The 20000-nt window shown below is 49.1% G+C and overlaps 1 protein-coding gene across 1 annotated transcript in view; it reads left to right on the top strand.

Annotated features, from left to right (window-relative positions):
- The window catches only part of CHD3 (chromodomain helicase DNA binding protein 3), an 88211-nt gene that overhangs the window by 25786 nt on the left and 42425 nt on the right, over positions 1–20000 (top strand). Inside the window, 10 exon segments of the mRNA XM_087946169.1 lie at positions 6254–6465; positions 6468–6518; positions 8712–8789; positions 8792–8841; positions 9908–10055; positions 11159–11209; positions 11212–11340; positions 13713–13769; positions 13772–13929; positions 14532–14735. Of these exon segments, the coding sequence (XP_087802295.1) occupies positions 6254–6465; positions 6468–6518; positions 8712–8789; positions 8792–8841; positions 9908–10055; positions 11159–11209; positions 11212–11340; positions 13713–13769; positions 13772–13929; positions 14532–14735 (1138 nt within the window).

Raw genomic sequence — 20000 nt, 5'->3', positions numbered from 1 at the left:
TATGATTGTTTTTCACCCTTACGACCGTTGGCAGCGTTCTCCTTTGGCAGACACGGTCAGGATTCAGACCTCTAGCAGCGGAACTTGTATTTATGGCGGCCACAGTGTCCTAGGGGATCACACCCTTTTCTGGCCTTCCAACAAGCAAACATAAACGAGGAAGCCGGATTCACTTAATGACCGTGTTACTCCTTTAACAGCTGCAGCGATTCACTTCCCAAATGTTGGCCCTTCAGGGGGCAAAGCTCACTTCAACAACTGTCTCGATTGGGCCTCAATGGGGGTCGTAAGTGGAGGACTACCTGTGTTATAGTCCTACGGTCCTTTTTCTCTATGGGGGGGGAGAGAAGGGGGACGCATAGTTACAACCTCCAGTTAGTTCACTGATTCTGCCCTAAGAAAGGGAGACCAGGCCATGTGAGGGGTGGGCCGGTGTGAATGCGTGTGCTACACCAACCCCCTGTTCACACAAGTGGATCTGTGGTGTGCATATGTGCCGGCCAGTGTTGGAGCGCTCGCAATTTCTGGTGGCAAGCAGTTCCGCCGGCTGATTGCTCTCGCTGTCAGGAAATTCCAGGTTGCTTCTCCCCTGGATGAGTTTCCATCCGTTGCTTCTTGCCCCGCCCTGAGGGGCTTTGCGGGATAGTTGGACCCCCCCCCCTCTTCTTTAAGGCAGCCCCTCAAATACTGGAACACGACTAGGTCACCCTAGTCCTTCGTTAGAGTAACAGAATATCGGAAGGAACCCTTTCTCCTCCTTTTCGAAATAACCGTTGGATGGGACCTGGGAGGTCTTCTAGTCCAACCCTCTGCTCAAGCCAGGGACCCTTATCCCATTCTGGACAAACGGCTGCCCAGTCTTCTTCTTAACCCCCCAGTGACGGAGCGCCCACAAGTTCTGGTGGCAAGTTGTTCCACGGGTGAATCGTCCTCGTTTTTTAAGGGAATTCCTCCTCAATTTCAGGTTTCTTCTCTCCTCGATCAGTTTCCATTTGCTGCTCCTCCTCCTGCCTTCGGGCGCTTTGGAAAATAATTTGATTTCCCCACCCCGGCTTCTCTTTGTAGCCGCCCTTCAAATCCCGGATAACTCCTATCATTGCCACCCCCAAATCCTTCCTTTCTCCAAACGAGACATCCCCAATTCCTGCCACCGTTCTTCTTTTTGTGTGTTTTATCCTCCGGTCCCTAATCGTCTCGTCCCCCCCGCCCCCGACCCACCACCTTCGATTTCCTCGATCTGCTTTTAATATTCTACCTCTGTGTTTTTTTCTCTTGTTCTTTTTCCCTTTCAACTCTGCCTGGATGCGGAATTAATTCCCATCTGGCTCCAGCGACCTCGAAACAATCATCAGCCACGGAGGCCCTTTTCCCTTTTATCTTGTGGTTTTATCCTTGAGCCTTCCTCCTCCGTTCCCCCCCCCCCGTCCCGCCCCCTCCTCTGCCACATTCTTTACACACACACCCCTACACACACACACACACACACACACACACACACACACATGGCCCCGGACCCCGCTGTGCCGTGGTGTTTTTTTTTTTTTGTTTTGCTGTTGTTGTTGTTATTCAGGCTTGCCTTTGTTCCTGAGACACGCCTATTTCTTGGAAACCATTTTGAAATTAAATAAATTCAGATCCGGCTAGCATATCTTATCTATCTATTTTTTTTAATTCTCTCTCTCTCTCTCTCTCTCTCTCTCTCTCTCTCTCTCTCTCTCTCTCTCTCTCTCTCTCTCCCCCCCTTTCTCCTTTTTTTTAAAAGCTCCAAGCTCGTATTTCTTTAATGGCATCTCTCCTTCTCCTTTAATCGCCCGTCTTGCGGTGCATTGTGGGAGGGTATCGACCATCAATAATTAAACCGGGCCCCGATCCCCTCGTCAAAAAAATAATGAGATCATATAGCGCCAGGCAGCAAGGAGCAGGCCGGGATAAATTTTAAAATGGTTGGAAGGAAAGCCCACCCCCCCACCCGCCACCCCCAGACTGGAAAAATGTGCCCCCCTCCCCAAATTGATTTTTTTTTCTTCACCCTAATGTAATAGAAGAGAGGGAAAAAAATTATGGTATTCACCTTCCTCTGATATAGAGAGGCCTCACATTAAATCATATCAGATTTCATTTTTGTTCCGACCTTACGTTGTCTTTGTCCTGGCCGTTTCTTATCAGTCCTTGACTTACAACAGTTCGTTTTAGTGACCATTCAAAGTTACAACAGCACTGGAAAAAAAAAAAGACCTGATGACCCTTTTTTTTGCAGTTAAGATCTTTGCAGCATCCCCCAGGATCACCTGATCAACATTCAGACTGCTTGACCGTTGACTCATATTTGTGACGGTCATAGTGCCCCGGAGTCATGTGGTCTCCTTTTGCGACCAGAATCATTTTAACATCCAGGTCACTTAACTTACCGACTGCAGTGATTCACTGAACAGCTGTGGCAACAATTTCATGATCTGATTTACCTGGATACAAATTATACTTATTCAAGATTAGGATAGTATCTTACTCTGTAGATTAGGAAAGTTTTGCTTGAGGCTGTTTCATTGCAGAAAATGGTGACTTGAATAGAATTGGAATAGAATAGAATAACAGATTTAACAGATAATCAAAGTCGGAAGGTACCCAAGCGGGAGACCCTACACCATTTCTGACAGATGGAAGTCCAGTTTCTTCCTGAAAGCCTCCAGGGATGAAGCTCCCCCAACTTCTGAAGGCAACTTCTGTTCCACTGGTTGACTGTTCTCACGATCAGAAAGTTTCTCCTTATTTCCAGGTTGAATCTCTCCTTGATCAGTTTCCATCCATTGTTGCTTGTCTGGCCTTGGAGAATAGCTTGACCCCCTTCCTCCTCTCTGTGGCAGCCCCTCAAATATTGGAAGGCTGCTCTCCTGTCTCCCCTGGTGCTTCTCTTCCCTAGTCCAGCCAGGCCCAGTTCCTCCAACCGTTCATCGTATCTTTTAGCCTCCAGTCCCCTCATCATCCTGATGGCTCTTCTCTGCATTTTTTTCTAGAGTCTCAACATCTTGAGACTCTAGAAAAAGGCAAGAAAGGTCGTAATGTGGGGCAAAACTTCACAAATGTCTCGCTTAGCAAGTTTTGGGTTCAATCACAGTCGTAAGTCGAGGACTACCTACATAGCTCCTTACATGGCATTCAAGGTCCAAGAATGACTTTTGGTCTGGAAAAAAAACCCAAAACCAACCATTGGGCATTCCTGAGTTAAGGAAAGAGGGCATATACTTTCCTGCCTTTTACACGCTATTATCCTGCCTATTTTTTTAACGCGGCTTACGATTTCTACAATGCAATGGTCTTCCAAACCGTGGTTTGTAAAAGCATCTACGTTTCTGTTCCGCTGTGATCCAACGGCACGACCATAGTTGTCGGGCAAGCCGTGTCTGAGTCAAAACGGAAGGGATTCCAAGTGTGATCAGAAGAAGGAAAGGAGCTCTGACGTTCATGCAGTTAAAGCCATCCCTGCAGCTAATTCAGTTTGATGACCCTGGTCGTTCAGTGAATCGGGCGGATTCCCCCCTGGACTTTGCTTTTCGGGAGGTTTCCCCCTGCAAAAACAGGGGGATCACGTGTGGCCGGGATGCTGTGACCATCATAAATAGGAACCAGTTGCAAGCTGTCGAATCCTTGGTCAGGTGACCGTGGGGATGCTGCAACGGTGGTAAGGGTGAAAAACAGCCCTGGCCCCAGGGGCCACTTTTTTTTCCTGTGCCGTTCTCATTTCGAATGGTCACTAAATGGGCTGTTGTAATTGGAGGACTAACTGTGCAGACCTAAGCTAGGTTGGTCCTGCTGTGATTTTCTGCCAGCCCAGGGATCCATAGACCAAAGAATAATAGAGTTGGAAGGGACTTTAGAGGCCTTCTAGTCCAACCCCCTGCTCAAGCAGGAGGCCCTTCTTTCCTCTTCCTCCTCCTCCTCCTCCTCCTCTTCCTCCTCCTCTACTTCTTCTCCTCTTCTCTTCTTCTCCTCTTCCTCCTCCTCTTCCTCTTCTTCCTCCTCCTCTTCCTCTCCTCCTCCTCTCCTCTTCCTCCTCCTCCTTCTCTTCTTCTTCCTTCTCTTCCTCCTCTTCTTCCTCTTCCTCTTCCTCCTCCTCTTCTTCCTCTCCTCCTTCTCTTCATCTTCCTCCTCTTCCTCCTTCTCTTCTTCCTCTTCCTCTTCCTCCTCCTCCTCTTCCTCTCCTCCTTCTCTTCTTCCTCTTCCTCTTCCTCCTCCTCCTTTTCCTCTCCTCCTTCTCTTCTTCCTCCTCCTCTTCTTCTTCCTCCTCTTCCTCCTCCCTCCTCTTCCTCTTTCTCCTTCTCCTCTTCTTCTTCCTCTTCCTCTTCCTCCTCCTTCTCCTTCCTCTTCCTCCTCCTCCTCTTCCTCTCCTCCTCCTTCTCGTCTTCTTCCTCCCCCTCTTCCTCCTCCTCCTCTTCCTTTTCCTCTCCTCCTTCTTTTCTTCCTCCTCCTCCTCCTCCTCTTCTTCTCTCCTCTTTCTCCTCTTCCTCCTTCTCTTCTTCTTCCTCTTCCTCCTCTTCTTCCTCCTCCTCTTCTTCCTCCATCTCCTCTTCCTCCTCTTCCTTCTCTTCTTCCTCCCCTCCTCTTCCTCCTCTTCCTCCTCTTCTTCCTCTTCCTCCTCCTTCTCCCCTCTTCCTCCTCCTCCTCTTCCTCTTCTTCCTCCTCCTCTTCCTCTCCTCTTCTTCCTTCTCCTCCTCCTTTTTGAAATAACAGTTGGAAGGGACCTCGGAGGTCTTCTAGTCCAACCCACAACTTCTGGAGGCAAGCTAGTCAGCCTCACAGAGCGACAGGGTTGGAAGGGACCTCGGAGGCATTTTAGCCGAACCCCTTTGCCCAGACCTCATCCCATTTTCAACCAATGCTCTTGGTAGGCTGAAGCCCCCCCCCCTTCCCCCCCCATGTCAGGTCAGACATCATCCTACAGGCTGTCAGTGTTGACAGCCCACGAGCAGAACAATTGCAAATGATGGATGTCTTCTGCTTGGGGGGGGGGGGATGAGATGAAGGGGGGGGTTGTGAGTGGGTGGGTGAGAACATCAGGAAGCTTGTGCCTCTGGGCTCGCTCTGCCAAGATTTCAACATCGTTCCTCCCACTCGCTCGAGCGCCCCATCGGGCCCCGGTCGGATTAAATGGAGCGTTGGCCTGTTCCAGTTTGGCAGTTCTTGTCTTCCCTGGAGACTGGATAAGAGCCCCTTTAATCCTCTACTTTGGTGTGCTCTGTGTGTGTGTGTTTGTGTGTGTGTGTGTCTGATTCCTGGGGGAGGAGGGAGCGGAAGCAATTGCTGTGTGATGCTGCAGCTCTCTGGAGGAGCAGGCTCCCTCTTATCTCGGCTAGCCATTTTTAATTTTATATTTCCCCCCACTTCTTCCCCAGCGTCTGATGTGGTATGTTCGGAGATTTCCAGCCTAAACTGTTTTTAGAGCGTTTGTTGGACCCCCCCTCAGTGGCTCCATCCTCACGTTCCCTTTTAGAACCTGATAAAAATAGTTCTGTTGGCCCTCTTTTGGGATCCTGCAAGAAGCACAACTCCACAACGCAGCTCCTTTCGCCCCCCCAAGAAGGCTCCACCACCCATTTGCACCACTCAGGTGACCCTGAGGACACAGACAAACCTCCAAGCGGCCTCAACGGGTCTCTCAAAAAGGATGCGAATGGCCAGCTGTCCGCAAGGCGTACCAGTCCTTCCATCCTCCATCCAACTCAGAGCTGAAGAAGCCCCTAGGAGGAGAAGCAAAACGTCTTCAAGGAAAAGAACCCAAAAGGCCTAGTTGCCTCTTGGAAAAAAAATAAATAAGGCACCTTGGGGCCATTCTGTGGTGGGCCTCTTAGTCTTTTTTCACGAAAAGAAAGGCGAGGGAATGTTGGTCTGGCCATCTAGGCGCCCGTTAGGTCGTAATTCAAGGCGGAGGATCGGCTCTTCATCTTTCAAAAACTTAAATCTTTGCAGATTCAGACTACCTGCCGATATTCTGCACTAGCGAGGTGTCCCCCTTTCCATTTTTGTACTCAATCCCTTTTGTCTTTCAGTTTATCGAAGGTATCTTTGTGCAGCTTCTTGGATTTCTTGTTTTTCTTTTCCAGTTGTGTTGGACTGGGCTTTTATTATCGCATCTTTCACTGTTTCCCACGCTTCTTGATTTCCCCTTTAGGGTTTTTATCCATGAAATTTGTGCTTAGGTTCTCTTTTGAGTTTGTTTGACCCTTTTCCCCACCCCCCACCCCCTTTCTCCTCCCTCCAGGCCTCTCATTGCCAAAAAGAATCCCAAGATCCCCATGTCCAAAATGATGACCATTATGGGGGCCAAGTGGCGAGAATTCAGTGCCAACAACCCTTTCAAAGGATCGACGGCGCCGTGGCTGCTGCGGCCGCCCGCTGCGGCCGCCGTAGCAGAACAAGTCTCAGCTGCCGTGTCGGCTGTGATCCCTTCACCTGAGCCCCAACACCTGCTGCAGCCCCGGCTCAGCCTCTTCCCATCCGCAAAGCCAAAACCAAAGAGGGCAAAGGTGAGTAGTAGCTTTTCCCCGGAGGGGTGGGGGGACACGGAGAGGGGGCAGTTTCTGGAGGGGTCAAGTCAGCTGTCCGATGCGCAGAGACCAGCCGTCACCCATAGAGAATATTGGCATTGGCTAAGAAAGAGAAGTTGTGAAGAGAAGTTTTGTAGCTTGGGGTTGAACTCTGGGGTCCTTAGCGCTCTCTAGTTTTCTTGCAGATGTTTCATGGGCCAGCTAGGAAACCTCACCCGTGCTAGAATGGAGTTGTGGAGGAGAGGAAAGATTGGAGGAGGAGAGGAAGCACTGCGAGGGCTTTGCTGGTCTCCGAGCCTGGGTGGTTTTCTTGCAGACGTTTCATGACCCAACTAGGGAACATCACCCATGCTAGAAAGGGAGGGGTGTGTTTGGAGAGGAGGAGGAGAAGGGGGGATTGTGGGGCGCTTTGTGCTCCCTGCACTTGGTGGTTTTCTGTGTAGAGAGGACTGGCCTCCAATTTGCACATCCGATGTTTCGTGACCCGCCTAGATCATATCACCAGTGCTACGAAGAGGCCAGAGCACACAATTCTCCAACAGCTCATACCCAGATAAGCAGGGATTAACCCCAGACAAGCAGTGAAGCGGAAAACCCCAATCAAACAACAACCAAGGAAGCTACTACGCATCTACCAACCTGGGCGGGGCAGGCGACTGTGTATATAGATAGGGAGCAAACCTCATTCCCTTCTGGCACTGATGATGTTAGATAGTTGGGCCATTAAATGTCTGCAAGAAAATTACCAAGCTCAGAGAAGGACCCCAGAGTTGTCATCACTGTCCTCCTCCTCCTCCTCCTCCTCCTCCTCCTCCTCCTCCTCCTCCTCCTCCTCCTCCTCCTCCTCCTCCTCCTCCTCCTCTTCCTCCTCCTCCTCCTCATCTCTCCTCTCTCCCCCTCCTCCCTCCATTCTGCAAACCCCACTCCTTTCTTATGTAGAATAACAGAGTTGGAAGGACCTTGGGAGGTCTTCTAGTCCATCCCCCTGCTCAAGCAGGAGAGACCCTATGGTTGTCTATTCTCTTCCTATAAACCTCCAGTGTTGGAGCATCCACAACTTCTGGTGGCAAGTAGTTCCACTGGTTAATAGTCCTCACTGTCAGGAAATTTCTCCTTAGTTCTAGGTTGCTCCTCTTAGCTTCCACCCATCCTGCCCTCAGGTGCTTCTAGCACTGGTAATGTTACCTAGTTGGGTCACGGAACCTCTGCAAGAAAACCACCAGAGAACATGAAGGACTCCACAAATAGGAGAGTGTGCCCATATTTCAGGGTTGAGATAGTTCCAGGATGAAGGTCAAGAGTCAGGGCGTTGCATCCTGGACCTAAAAGCAGAAGACCTGAGCTTTTACCTGGCTCTCAGAGTTCAGAGGTCAAGCATGGGGTGTTCCTCTATAAAGAGGCCACTTGCTTCCTTGGGCAAACTTCGGCCTAAGTTGTTCGCCCTCAACCTGGGGTTACGCGTCCCTCGGCCTTCCACGCTTCCGCTGGGCAGGCTCCAACCTTCCCGGAGAAACGGAAAAGGGCCAACTTTGAGCGGTCTACCCCTCCTCCGTCACGTTTTCCCCTCCCCCCAGGTTTGGTTCTGTGCAGGTGAGCAGAGTGGAGAGGAGGAGGGACGTGGTGGCTCAGCGGCTAAGACGCTGCACTTGCCGATCAGTAAAGGTCGGCGGTTCGAATCCCCTAGCGCCATGTAATGGAGGGAGCTCCCTGTTCCTTGTCTCAGCTTCTGCCAACCTAGCAGTTCAAAAAGCATGTAAAAAAAAAAAAAATTGCAAGTAGAAAAATAGGGTGGGAAGGTAAACAACGTTCTGTGCGCCTTCTGGCATTTAGTCCTGCCGGCCACATGGCCACGGAGACGTCTTCGGACGGGGCTGGCTCTTCGGCTTTGTAACGGAGATGGGCAACGTCCCCTAGAGCCGGAAACGACTAGCACGGGTGCGCGAGGAGGGGAACCTTTACTTTTTTACCTTTTAGAGCGGACAGGACGGCAGCCAAGAGGCTTTTTTCCTGCAAGCGTCTCGTCGGGATGTAATTATTGCCGAGCCTCTCTTGCCAAGGTTTGCCATCTGCTTGCCGCTTCAGAGTGTCCCCGGAACGACCGCGGCTCATTTCTGAGCAGGGCCAAATGTTGACCGTTCAACCCCAAAGGTCCTTTTCTCCCCCCACCCCCAGGACCTGGCCACAAGAAGAGGAGTAAAAGCCCTCGCGTCCCCGAGATGAAGAGGAAGGGGAAGGGGAAGAAGATGGCGCCCTGAAGATCAAGTTGGGCGTGATTGGCGGGAAGCGCAAAAAGAGCAGCTCAGTAAGAGGCGCGCTTCCGTTGGGAGTTGTACGTGTGTGAATGTGAACCCTGAGCTGACCTTGGCGTTTCTGGGCAAAATTAAGCCGGGAAGAAGAGCTCTTTTTTTTTTTTTTTGGCTCTTTTTGGGGGAAAGAGACTGCCAGTCCATCTCAAAGCGAGCTAATTCCTGTGGCTGACGGCCGTTCTGGAAATTAAGCTCTTTAATTTCAATTATGCACGCCGTGCAGGTTGCCACCAGCCACCAGCCAGATGACTCTTAAGCCAGGGGTGACTTCCAACCTTGGCAACTTTTTAAGACAGTGCACTTCAATTCCCCACAGCCTGGTTAGGGAGCTTTGGGAATTTGGGAGTCCACAGATTTAAAGACTTTGGAGTTTTCGGGGAGTTGAAAACTTTTGAGTTCAATTCTGGGAGTTGGAAGATTTTGAGTTCAGTTCTGGGCGTTGAACATTTTGAGTTCGGTTCTGGGAGTTGGAAGATTTTTGTGTTCAGTTCTGGGAGTCGAAAACCTTGAGTTTAATTTCTGGGAGTGGGTGAGTTTTGAATGTAATTCTGGGAGTTCAATTCTGGGAGTTGAAAACTTTGAATTCAATTCTGAGAATTGAAGTCCACAAGCCTTAAAGTTGCCAGAGTTGGACACCCTTGTTCTAAGCCCTGGCAGTGCTGGTGGGACCCTTGGCTTGAGATTCCTTTGATGGACTGCGGCAGAAAATTCTGGTTGCATGGTTGCGACTGCCTGCTTGTTTATAACATCCACCTTCATAGCCTTTCTTCCCATCCTTCCACCTTTGCCATGTGACATAGATCTGCATGCAGTCCCCAAGATCCAACCTCTTTTATAGCTGAACTAGGTTGGTCAATTCTGTAGTTGGTCGAACCTCTCGTAGTTGGATGGGGGTCGGGTGGAAAGCTTCTCCTTGCTTCTTTCCGCTGGCTTTTTGGGCCGTAGCTCCGAAGTTGGGGATACCCCGCCTCCCTTTCCTTCCCGTTCCCTTCCCACCGTCCCTCTTCATCTCGGCCTCTTTGTGGCTTTTTCCTAATGGAGGGCCGCTCCGGTTATGTACAGCATTTGTTTCAGAGCGACGAGGTGGCAGAACCGGAAGAAGAATCCGACCTGGACAACTCCAGTGTTCACAGTTCTTCCGTGCGTTCGGATAGTTCAGGAAGGGTCAAGAAAGTCAGGCGAGGTCGACCTGGACGAAAGAAGAAGAAAGGTGAGGTTAAGGCTATCACCTGGGGAGGTTTCTGACCTAGGCTTCCCTAAGATCACGAAGCCGAATCCTCATCCCAATCAAAACCCCTTTTATTTAGGTTGAAGGGAATTCCTCTCCGGCAAAGTCCTGGCAAACACAGTCTTTCATGATACTTCACAACCACAGACTTATTAGACTGGGAGAGTTGCCAGGCCGATAGTTTCCAAACGCCATGCTGTGGCAGATAATAATACTTGGCAAGGAGCCAGGAACAGATCTTCACCCAAAGGAATTTGAACGAATTGTCTCCTGCAACCCCACCCCACTCCTCTTTATTCCCTATGGGAGGGGCCATTCACTGTCCACCTATGCCAGTGGGAGTCAACAACCTGGTCCCTACCGCCCACAAGTGGGTGTTCCAGCTTTCATGGTGGGCGGTAGAGGTTTTGTCCCCTACTTTATAAATCACCATTACTGTGAAACCGGTGGGCGGTTAGAGAAAATTTTACTACTAACAGAGATACAAAAGTGGGCGGTAGGTATTAAAAGGTTGACTACCCCTGACCCATGCCTTTACTCATGAGTCGATCCTTGTTCCATAGCTGTTCTGTTCTTCTGGCAGCTCTGTGCATGCACACACTGGGAACAGGCTCCAGCTGCTCTTCTTCCCCACTGATCTCCGACTCTGAAGGCAGCTGGGAAATGTCCAGACGGCCCTGGCCCCGTCTCTGCCTCCGACGCAGAGCCCTCGTCCGAGCCTTCCCCAGACTCCAGGACTGGCCCAGGTTCCTCCCCAACCTCCTTCGCTGTCCGAATCTGCTGCCAGCTCAGGGCTGGCCGCAGGTGGGCCACAACAGGAGGCAGATGTAGCAAGGCCTTCTCCGATCGCCAAGGCAGGAAGGGGACACCCGATTAACTTCTAACTGACAAGGAGAAAAAAGGCATTTGTTGTTGAAAAAGGACAGACTTCCCCCCCCACCACCACTTTTGGTCCGTAGCAAGATAATGCTGGAGGGTTTCCTCTATAAAAAGGACCAGAGCAGACAGCACGTGTGGTGGGACGCCAGGGATGACCCCTCTCCCCCTTTTTCCCTTTCTCTCTCTCCCCTCCCCCGGGTTGGCAGTTGCCGGTGAAGAAGAGGCCGGCGGCTACGAGACCGACCACCAAGACTATTGCGGGTGTGCCAGCAGGGCGGGGAGATCATCCTGTGCGACTCGTGTCCCAGAGCTTATCACCTGGTGTGCCTGGACCCGGAGCTAGACAAGGCCCCCCAGGGCAAATGGAGCTGCCCTCACTGCGTAAGCCGCTCGCCTTTCTTCCTTGCCTCTTGGCTGCACCACGGGCAACCTCTCCCAGTAGCCCCCCTCTCCCAACCCTCCAGTTGGATGTGGTGGGATTCACATTTTTAACAACTGGTTCTGTGGGGGTGGCTTAGTTGGTGGGCGTGGTTTTGTTGGTGGGGGTGGCCGGGTGGTCATGTGACTTCAGTGGGCCTGGCCATGTGACTTGGGTGGGCGTGGCTAGACAGCTATGTGACTTGGGTGGGCGTGGCCAAGTGGCCATGTGACTTGGGTGGGTGTGGCCAGGTGGCCATGTGACTTGGGTGGGCGTGGCCAGGTGGCCATGTGACTTGGGTGGGTGTGGCCAGGTGGCCGTGGCCAGGTGGCCATGTGACTTGGTGGGTGTGGCCAGGTGGCCGTGTGACTTGGGTGGGTGTGGCCAGGTGGCCATGTGACTTGGGTGGGTGTGGCCAGGTGGCCATGTGACTGGGTGGGCGTGGCTAGACAGCTATGTGACTTGGGTAGGCGTGGCCAGGTGGCCATGTGACTTGGGTGGGCGTGGCCAGGTGGCCGTGTGTCTTGGATGGGCGTGGCCATGTGACTGGCAAACCAAATACAAGTGGGCATCCAGCCCTCCTTCCCTGCTTTGCCTAGAGATGCATCCAAACCCCCTGGGAAATTGGGATTTCTGCTGAATGACTGCACCCGGGCGGATTCCCGTGGGTGTGCCTGGTTCCTTTAGGAAATTGGGGTGGGTGGGCCAGGGAGGGTGGAAAGGAAGGGACTGTGGAGTGAGGGGGGCTGCTACGTGCACAGGCACACGGAGACGAGCTGGGGTTTCAGGAAGGACACCTGTCTGCTCAGGTGCCTCGGGGTTCCCTGCCTTTGGGTTGTCCCTCCTAGCAGGGGTTGGACTAGAAGACCTCAAAGGTCCCTTCCAGCTCTGAGGTTCTGTTGGCTTCTGGAGTCATGGGTGCTCCATCCCTGGAGGCTTTCAAGAAAAGACTGGAAAGCCATTTGTGGGAAATGGTGGAGGGCAGGGATCTTCAAACTTGGCAAGTTTAAGACTTGTGGACTTCCAGCTCCCAGAATCCCTGAGCCGACATGACTGGAGGAGGAATTCGGGGAGTTGGGGGTCCACAAGTCTTAAAGCTACCAAGTTTGAAGACTCCCGGGGTAGGGTCTCCTGCTTGAGCAGCGGGTTGGACTAGAAGACCTCCGAGGTCCCTTCCAGTTCTGTTGTTCTGTTATGTTTCTGCCCTGCGAAGGCGTCTCTCATCTCTACAGTACGGGTAGTTCCTTGACTTACAGCCGTTCAAGGTTACAACGGCATTGAAAAAATGCGACTCATGGCCGTTTTTCCTGCTCGCATATGTTGCACCATCCCTGTGGTCACGTGATCAAAACCCGGACGCTTGGCAACCGATTCGTATTTACAACAGTCGCAGCATCCCCCCCGGGGGGTGGGGGTGGGGGAAGCGGGTCACGTGATCCCCCTTCTGCCAGGCAAGGTCAGTAAGGAAGCCGGATTCCTTTAACAGCGGTGCGACTGTGTTAAACCACGGCAGCCATTCGCTTAACAACCGTGATAAGACAGGTGGTCGAAATGGGGACAAAGTTCCCTTCGCCTCCGTCTTGCTCCCTGATGGGAATTTTAGGCTGAACCTAAAAGGGTCGTAAGCCGAGGACTACCCGTAAAGAGGGAGAGTCATGCTGGGGGGCCTGCAGAGATCTGGAACCGGATCTCTTTTAAGCAAAGGTCAAGGTTCCCCTCGCGCATCCGTGCCAGTCGTTTCCGGCTCTCCGTTGCAAAGCCGAAGAAGAGCCAGCGCTGTCCGAAGACGTCTCCGTGGTCCTGTGGCCGGCAGGACTAAACGCCAAAGAAGGCGCACGGAACGTTGTTCCCTTCCCACCAAAGGGGTCCCTATTTTTCTACCTTCCATTTTTAAAAAATTTGCGTGCTTTCGAACGACTCGGTTAGCAGAAGCCGGGACAAGGAACGGGAGCTCACTCCGTCACGGGGCGCTAGGGATTCGAACCGCCGAACTGCCGACCTTTCTGATCGACAAGCCCAGCGTCTGAGCCACTGAGCCTCCCTCGGATACTCTTTATATCGAATCCTGAATTCTAGCAAGTGGTTCTGGACCACCCCAAATGTTTAACCCCCCTTTTTCAAAGTTCTTGCACATCATTGCCGGAGTTTACTTCCTCTTCATTTGGACTCCCCAGCCCTGCTCTGGGCTGAACCATCGTTCCATAATCCATCTCTCTCTCTCTCTCTCTTTCTCTCTCTCTCTCTCTCTCTCTCTCTCTGTGTGTGTGTGTGTGTGTGTGTGTGTGTGTGTGTCTCTTTTTGTGGTGGTGGTGGGGTTGTCGTGTCCTGGCTTAGGAGAAAAGATGCAGTGCAGTGGGCCGAGGAGGAGGAGGGCGAGGATCTGGCCGAGCTGGGCCAGGGAAGGAAGAGGAGGACGACCACATGGAATACTGCCGGGTCTGCAAGGACGGCGGGGAGCTCCTGTGCTGCGACGCTTGCATCTCTTCCTATCACATCCACTGCCTCAACCCACCTCTCCCGGAGATCCCCAACGGGGAATGGCTGTGTCCCCGCTGCACGGTGAGGAAGGGGACTGGGGAAGGATTCCGGAGGGCGGGATGACCAGGGAGACTGGGAGGGAGAGGGTTCCTCACCCCTCACCCTCTATCTTGAAATGCATATACCTCTGGTGGTCCTCAACAAAGTTCATTGAGCGGCCTTTCGAAGTTTCAACGGCATTGCAAAAAAGCGACTTAGGGCCACTCGTCACACTTAACGACTGTCCCAGCATTCCCCACGGTCACGGGAGCTTACCTTCGGATGCTTGACACAGCTGACTCGCCTTTGTGACGGCCGCAGCATCTTGGGAGTCCTCGTGATTCCTCTTTGGCGAACTTTTGACAAGCAAAGGGAAGCCAGGTTGACTGAAGAACCGCGCGGCTCATTTAAGAACTGCGGCGATGTTGAATTTTGAATTTCACGTGACCGTGGGGGGTTGCTGCGATGGCCGTAGGCGTGAAAGCAGGTCAAAACAGCCCTCCCCCTTTTTTTTTCAGTGCGGCTGTAATGTTGGTCGCTAAATGAACTGTTGTAAGTGAAGGAATTACCTGTATTGTCTCCAGGAGGGCAGGTGGGCGAGATCAGTGCCCTGATTTCTGATGGCTCCTTCTTCCTCTTCGCAGTGCCCCATGCTAAAAGGCCGTGTCCAGAAGATCCTCCACTGGCGGTGGGGCGAGCCCCCCACGCCGGTTGCGGTCCCGCTGCCCCCTGACAGCAACCCAGACGACCCGCCTCCCAAGTTGCTCCAGGGACGTTCGGAGCGCGAATTCTTTGTCAAATGGGTTGGCCTCTCTTACTGGCATTGCTCCTGGATAAAGGAATTACAGGTATCTCTTTGGCGTGCCGGCAGGGGCACCGGAGGGAGGGGGGCAGAGATCTCAAAGGGGGTGGGGGCGGGAGGCAGGAGGCAGCCAGACCCTGAGCAAATGTGAGGGGATTCTGAGGTCAGCCCTGGCTACGCGGAGCTGGGAGGCTTTGAACGGGGAGCTTTGCATTGCCAGTCCCACCTGTGTTTGTTCTCTCAAGGGACTTTTTTTGATATAAGGTTGTATTTACCACTGTATATACCGCTCAATAGTAGAGTAGAGTAGAGTAGAGTAGAATGGAATGGAATGGAATGGAATGGAATGGAATAGAATAGAATAGAATAGAATAGAATAGAATAGAATAGAATAGAATAATAAAATATAGCGTTAGAATAGAATAGAATAGAATAGAATAGAATAGAATAGAATAGAATAGAATAGAATAGAATAGAATAGAATAGAATGAATAATAAAATATAGCGTTAGAATAGAATAGAATAGAATAGAATGAATAATAAAATATAGCGTTAGAATAGAATAGAATAGAATAGAATAGAATAGAATAGAATAGAATAGAATAGAATAATAAAATATAGATAAAATATAGAATTAGAATAGAATAGAATGTGAATAGAATAGAATAGAATAATAAAATATAGCATTAGAATAGAATAGAATAGAATATTAAAATATAGATAAAATATAGAATTAGAATAGAATAGAACGTGAATAGAATAGAATGAATAATAAAATATAGCATTAGAATAGAATAGAATAGAATAGAATAATAAAATATAGATAAAATATAGAATTAGAATAGAATAGAATGTGAATAGAATAGGATAGAATAATAAAATATAGCATTAGAATAGAATAGAATAATAAAATATAGATAAAATATAGAATTAGAATAGAATAGAACGTGAATAGAATAGAATGAATAATAAAATATAGCATTAGAATAGAATAGAATAGAATAGAATAGAATAGAATAGAATAGAATAGAATAGAATAGAATAGAATAGAATAGAATAGAATTGTTTTTTCTGCAGTCCTAATTCCTCTCTGGAGTCTGTGTCTGTCCTGTTGGGTTGCAGAACCAAACCAGGCAGTGATAGAGGTGCAGATGACAGGCTCAATAATTCCTCTGTAGAACTGGATCAGCAGCTCCTTGGGCGGTTTGAGCTTAAAAAAATGAAAGGGAGTATTTGTAGGTCAGGGTTAAAGAGTGAGAATCGGAGGAGGAGGAGGAGGAGGACCGGGGAGGGGTTGGGATCCTGGGTGCTCTCTGAGCTGGGTGGTTTTCTTGAAGACGTTTCGCGACCCAACTTGGGAACCTCATCAGTGCTAGAAGGGAGTGGGGTTTGTGGAGAGGAGTGGGAGGAGGACTTTGGGGTCCTTGGTGCTTTCTGAGCTTCGTGGTTTTCTTGCAGACGTTTCATGACCAGCTTGGTAACACTGTGAGTGCTAGGAGGGGGTGGAGTTTGCAAAGAAGAAGGGAGGAGGAGGAAGAAGAAGAAGAAGAAAAAAGGACTGGGGGAATCCTTGTGTTCTCTGAGTTTGGTGATTTTCTTGCTTCATGACCCAGCTAGTAACATAACATCATCAGTGCTACAAGGGAATGGAGTTTGCAGAGAAAAAGAAGGAAGGAGGAGGAGGAAGAGGACGGTGGGGTCCTTGGTGCTCTCTGGGCTTGGTTTTCTTGTAGACGTTTCATGGCCCAACTAGGGAATGTCATCAGTGCTAGAAGAGAATGGGGTTTGCTCTCTGTTTACACACCGTGGCATGCCCTGTCTGTGTTGGTGGCAGCGTTGTTGTTTTTTTCCTGGCAATTCCTTCATTAGGGTGTTGTGACCGTTTGTTTGGCTGTGTTGGTTGCTCCTTGATTGGGAAATTGTTTACTTCTTGATTGTTGGTCTAATATTAATTTTGGTGTTAACCCTTGCTTACCCTGGGTTTTGATTGCCGGTAAGGAGGTATTTTGGTCTTTTGGATTCCTAAAGGGAACAAACTACTAAATCAGACAATCAGTGGTGAGAGCAAACCCCACTCCCTTCTAGCACTGATGATGTCCCCTAGTTGGGTGAGGAAACGTTTTCTAACCACCAAGTTCACAGAGCTATAAGGACCACCCTCCTCCTCTTTCTCCTCCTTCTCCTTCTCCTTCTCCTTCTCCTCCTCCTCCTCCTCCTCTTCCTCCTCCTCCTCCTTCTCCTCCTTCTCCCCCTTCCCCTTTCCCTCCCTCCTCCTCTTCCTGTTCTTCTTCTTCCTCCTCCTCTTCTTCCTTCTCCCCCTTCCCCTCCCTCCCTCCTCTTCCTGTTCTTCTTCTTCCTCCTCTTCTTCCTCCTCCTCCTCTTCCTCTTCTTCCTTCTCCCCCTTCCCTTCCCCTCCCTCCTCCTCTTCCTGTTCTTCTTCCTCCTCCTCTTCTTCCTCCTCCTCCTCTTCTTCCTTCTCCCCCTTCCCCTCCCTCCCTCCTCTTCCTGTTCTTCTTCTTCCTCCTCTTCTTCCTCCTCCTCCTCTTCCTCTTCTTCCTTCTCCCCCTTCCCCTTCCCCTCCCTCCCTCCTCTTCCTGTTCTTCTTCTTCCTCCTCTTCTTCTTCCTCCTCCTCCTCCTCTTCTTCCTTCTCCCCCTTCCCCTTCCCCTCCCTCCTCCTCTTCCTGTTCTTCTTCCTCCTCCTCTTCTTCCTCCTCCTCCTCTTCTTCCTTCTCCCCCTTCCCCTCCCTCCCTCCTCTTCCTGTTCTTCTTCCTCCTCTTCTTCTTCCTCCTCCTCCTCCTCTTCTTCCTTCTCCCCTTCCCCTTCCCCTCCCTCCCTCCTCTTCCTGTTCTTCTTCCTCCTCCTCTTCTTCTTCCTCCTCCTCCTCCTCCTCCTCCTCCTCCTCCTCCTCCTCCTCCTCTTCTTCCTCCTCTTCCTCTTGCTGTTCCTCTTCTCCTACTCCCTCCCATTCCCCCTCCAACCTCCCCTCCCTTCTAGCTGGGTGAGGAAACGTTTTCTAACCATCCAGCTCAGAGAACAGTAAGGACCCCAGTCATCGTCTTCTTCTTCCTCCTTCCCCCTTCCTCCTTTTTCCTCTTCCTCTTCCCCTCCTCCTCTCTGCAAACCCTTCTAGCACTGATGATGTGCCCTAGTTGGGTCATGAAAAGCCTGCAAAAAAAGCTACCAAGCTTACAGAGCAGTAAGAAACACCCCCCTCCCCCCTTCTCCCCCTAAGGAGCCCACCATGCGTATATATACGTGATAAAGTGAATTGCAGCCCAGGAAGGTTTGTGCTCAATCCCAGACATTCCTCTAAAAGCTGAAACGGTGCTTTGCAGCAAGAGATGAACTCATGGCCGTCGTAGACACAGTTGGCGGTTCCAGCCCTCGCCTCTCCCTCTTTTCCAAATGAGCTGCTAAAGGGGAAACCACAGTGCCCGGGGATCGCGTTGCCTCATTTCCTCTCTCCTTGTCCCAAGGCAACTACCATCTGTGGGGCTGCCAAAATTCTTAGTTCGTAGTAGTGAGTTGTATAAAATACCTCTTTCTGGCCAGACCCTGGCAGACCCTGCCAGCAAGAAGCAGAAATAGGGGGTCTCATCTCATGTCGGGGATGCGGGAACTAGAAAGGGGGAAGCGATTAATTTGCATTTTAAAAAAGATTAAAAATTTGAATTTAAAAAACAAACAAACACAAATTTATATAGTTCTAGCCCAATGCTGGGCCACATTATCCCCTTGAAAGCCTTACCAGGTCTGGGGCCAAGTTATATGAAGGACTGTCTTTTTCCCCAGTTATATCATCCATCTACCTATCTATCTATCTATCTATCATCTATCTACTCTATCTACTCTATCTATCTATCTATCTATCTATCTATCTATCTATCTATCTATCTATCTATCTATCATCTATCTATCTATCTATCTATCATCTATCTATATATCTCTACCTGTCTGTCTGTCTATCTTTCTATCTATCTATCTACCTATCTACCTATCATCTATCTACTCTATCTATCTATCTATCTATCTATCTACTCTATCTACTCTATCTACTCTATCTACTCTATCTATCTATCTATCTATCTATCTATCTATCTATCTATCTATCTATCTATCTATCATCTAACTCTATCTATCTATCTATCTATCTATCTATCTATCTATCTATCATCTATCTATTCTATCTACTCTATCTATCATCTATCTACTCTATCTATATCTATCTATTGTATCTACCTACCTATCTACCTACCCACCTACTGGTATCTATCCACCCAATTATCTGTATGTATGGATCTATGTATCTACCTACCTACCTACCTAATCTATCCAATCCCTATCAATCTACTGTGTGTATCTGTCTGTCTGTCTGTCTGTCTATCTATCTATCTTTCTAATCTATCCATTTACTGTATCTATCTGTCTATTATATTTACCTACCTACCGTTATTTATCCATCTAATTATCTATCTATCTATCTATCTATCTATCTATCTATCTATCTATCTATCTATCTATCTATCTATCTATCTATCTATCTATCTATCTATCTATCATCTATCTATCTATCTATCTATCTATCTATCTATCTATCTATCATCTATCTATCTATCATCTATCTATATATATATATATCATCTATCTATCTATCTATCTATCTATCTATCTATCTATCTATCTCATCTATCTATCTATCTATCTATCTATCTATCTATCTCTCTATCTATCATCTATCTATCTATCATCTATCTGTATGTATCTTTCATCTATCTATCTATCTATCTATCTATCTATCTATCTATCTATCTATCTATCTATGTATCTATCTATCATCTATCTATCTATCTATCTATCTATCTATCTATCTATCTATCTATCTATCTATCTATCTGTCCAATCTATCTATCCATCTACTGTATCTATCTATCTGCTGTATCTACCTACCTACCGGTATCTATCCATCCAATTACCTATATGTATCTATGTATCTGTCTACCTACCTACCTAACCTATCCAATCCTATCCATCTACTGTGTCTGTCTGTCTATCTATCTATCTATCTATCTATCTATCTATCTATCTATCTATCTATCTATCTATCTATTTATCTGTGTCTGACTATCATCTATATCTATCTACCTTTTATCTATCTGTATATCTATCTATCTCCATCTATCTAACTATCTATCTATCTATCTCAATGTATCAATCTGTATATATCCATCTTTTTTGTATTTGGGCTTTTATGACTGTAAGCTGGTTGGAGTCACCGTGAGTGAATTGGGTGGCCATGTACATTTTTTAAT

Source organism: Notechis scutatus, chromosome Z (assembly GCF_049901735.1).
Source record: "Notechis scutatus isolate UNSWTSFEM ecotype Mainland chromosome Z, rNotScu1.2, whole genome shotgun sequence".
Lineage (NCBI taxonomy): Eukaryota > Metazoa > Chordata > Lepidosauria > Squamata > Elapidae > Notechis > Notechis scutatus.
Note: the sequence above shows the minus strand (reverse complement) of the source record. Positions and strands in the feature narration are given on the sequence as shown.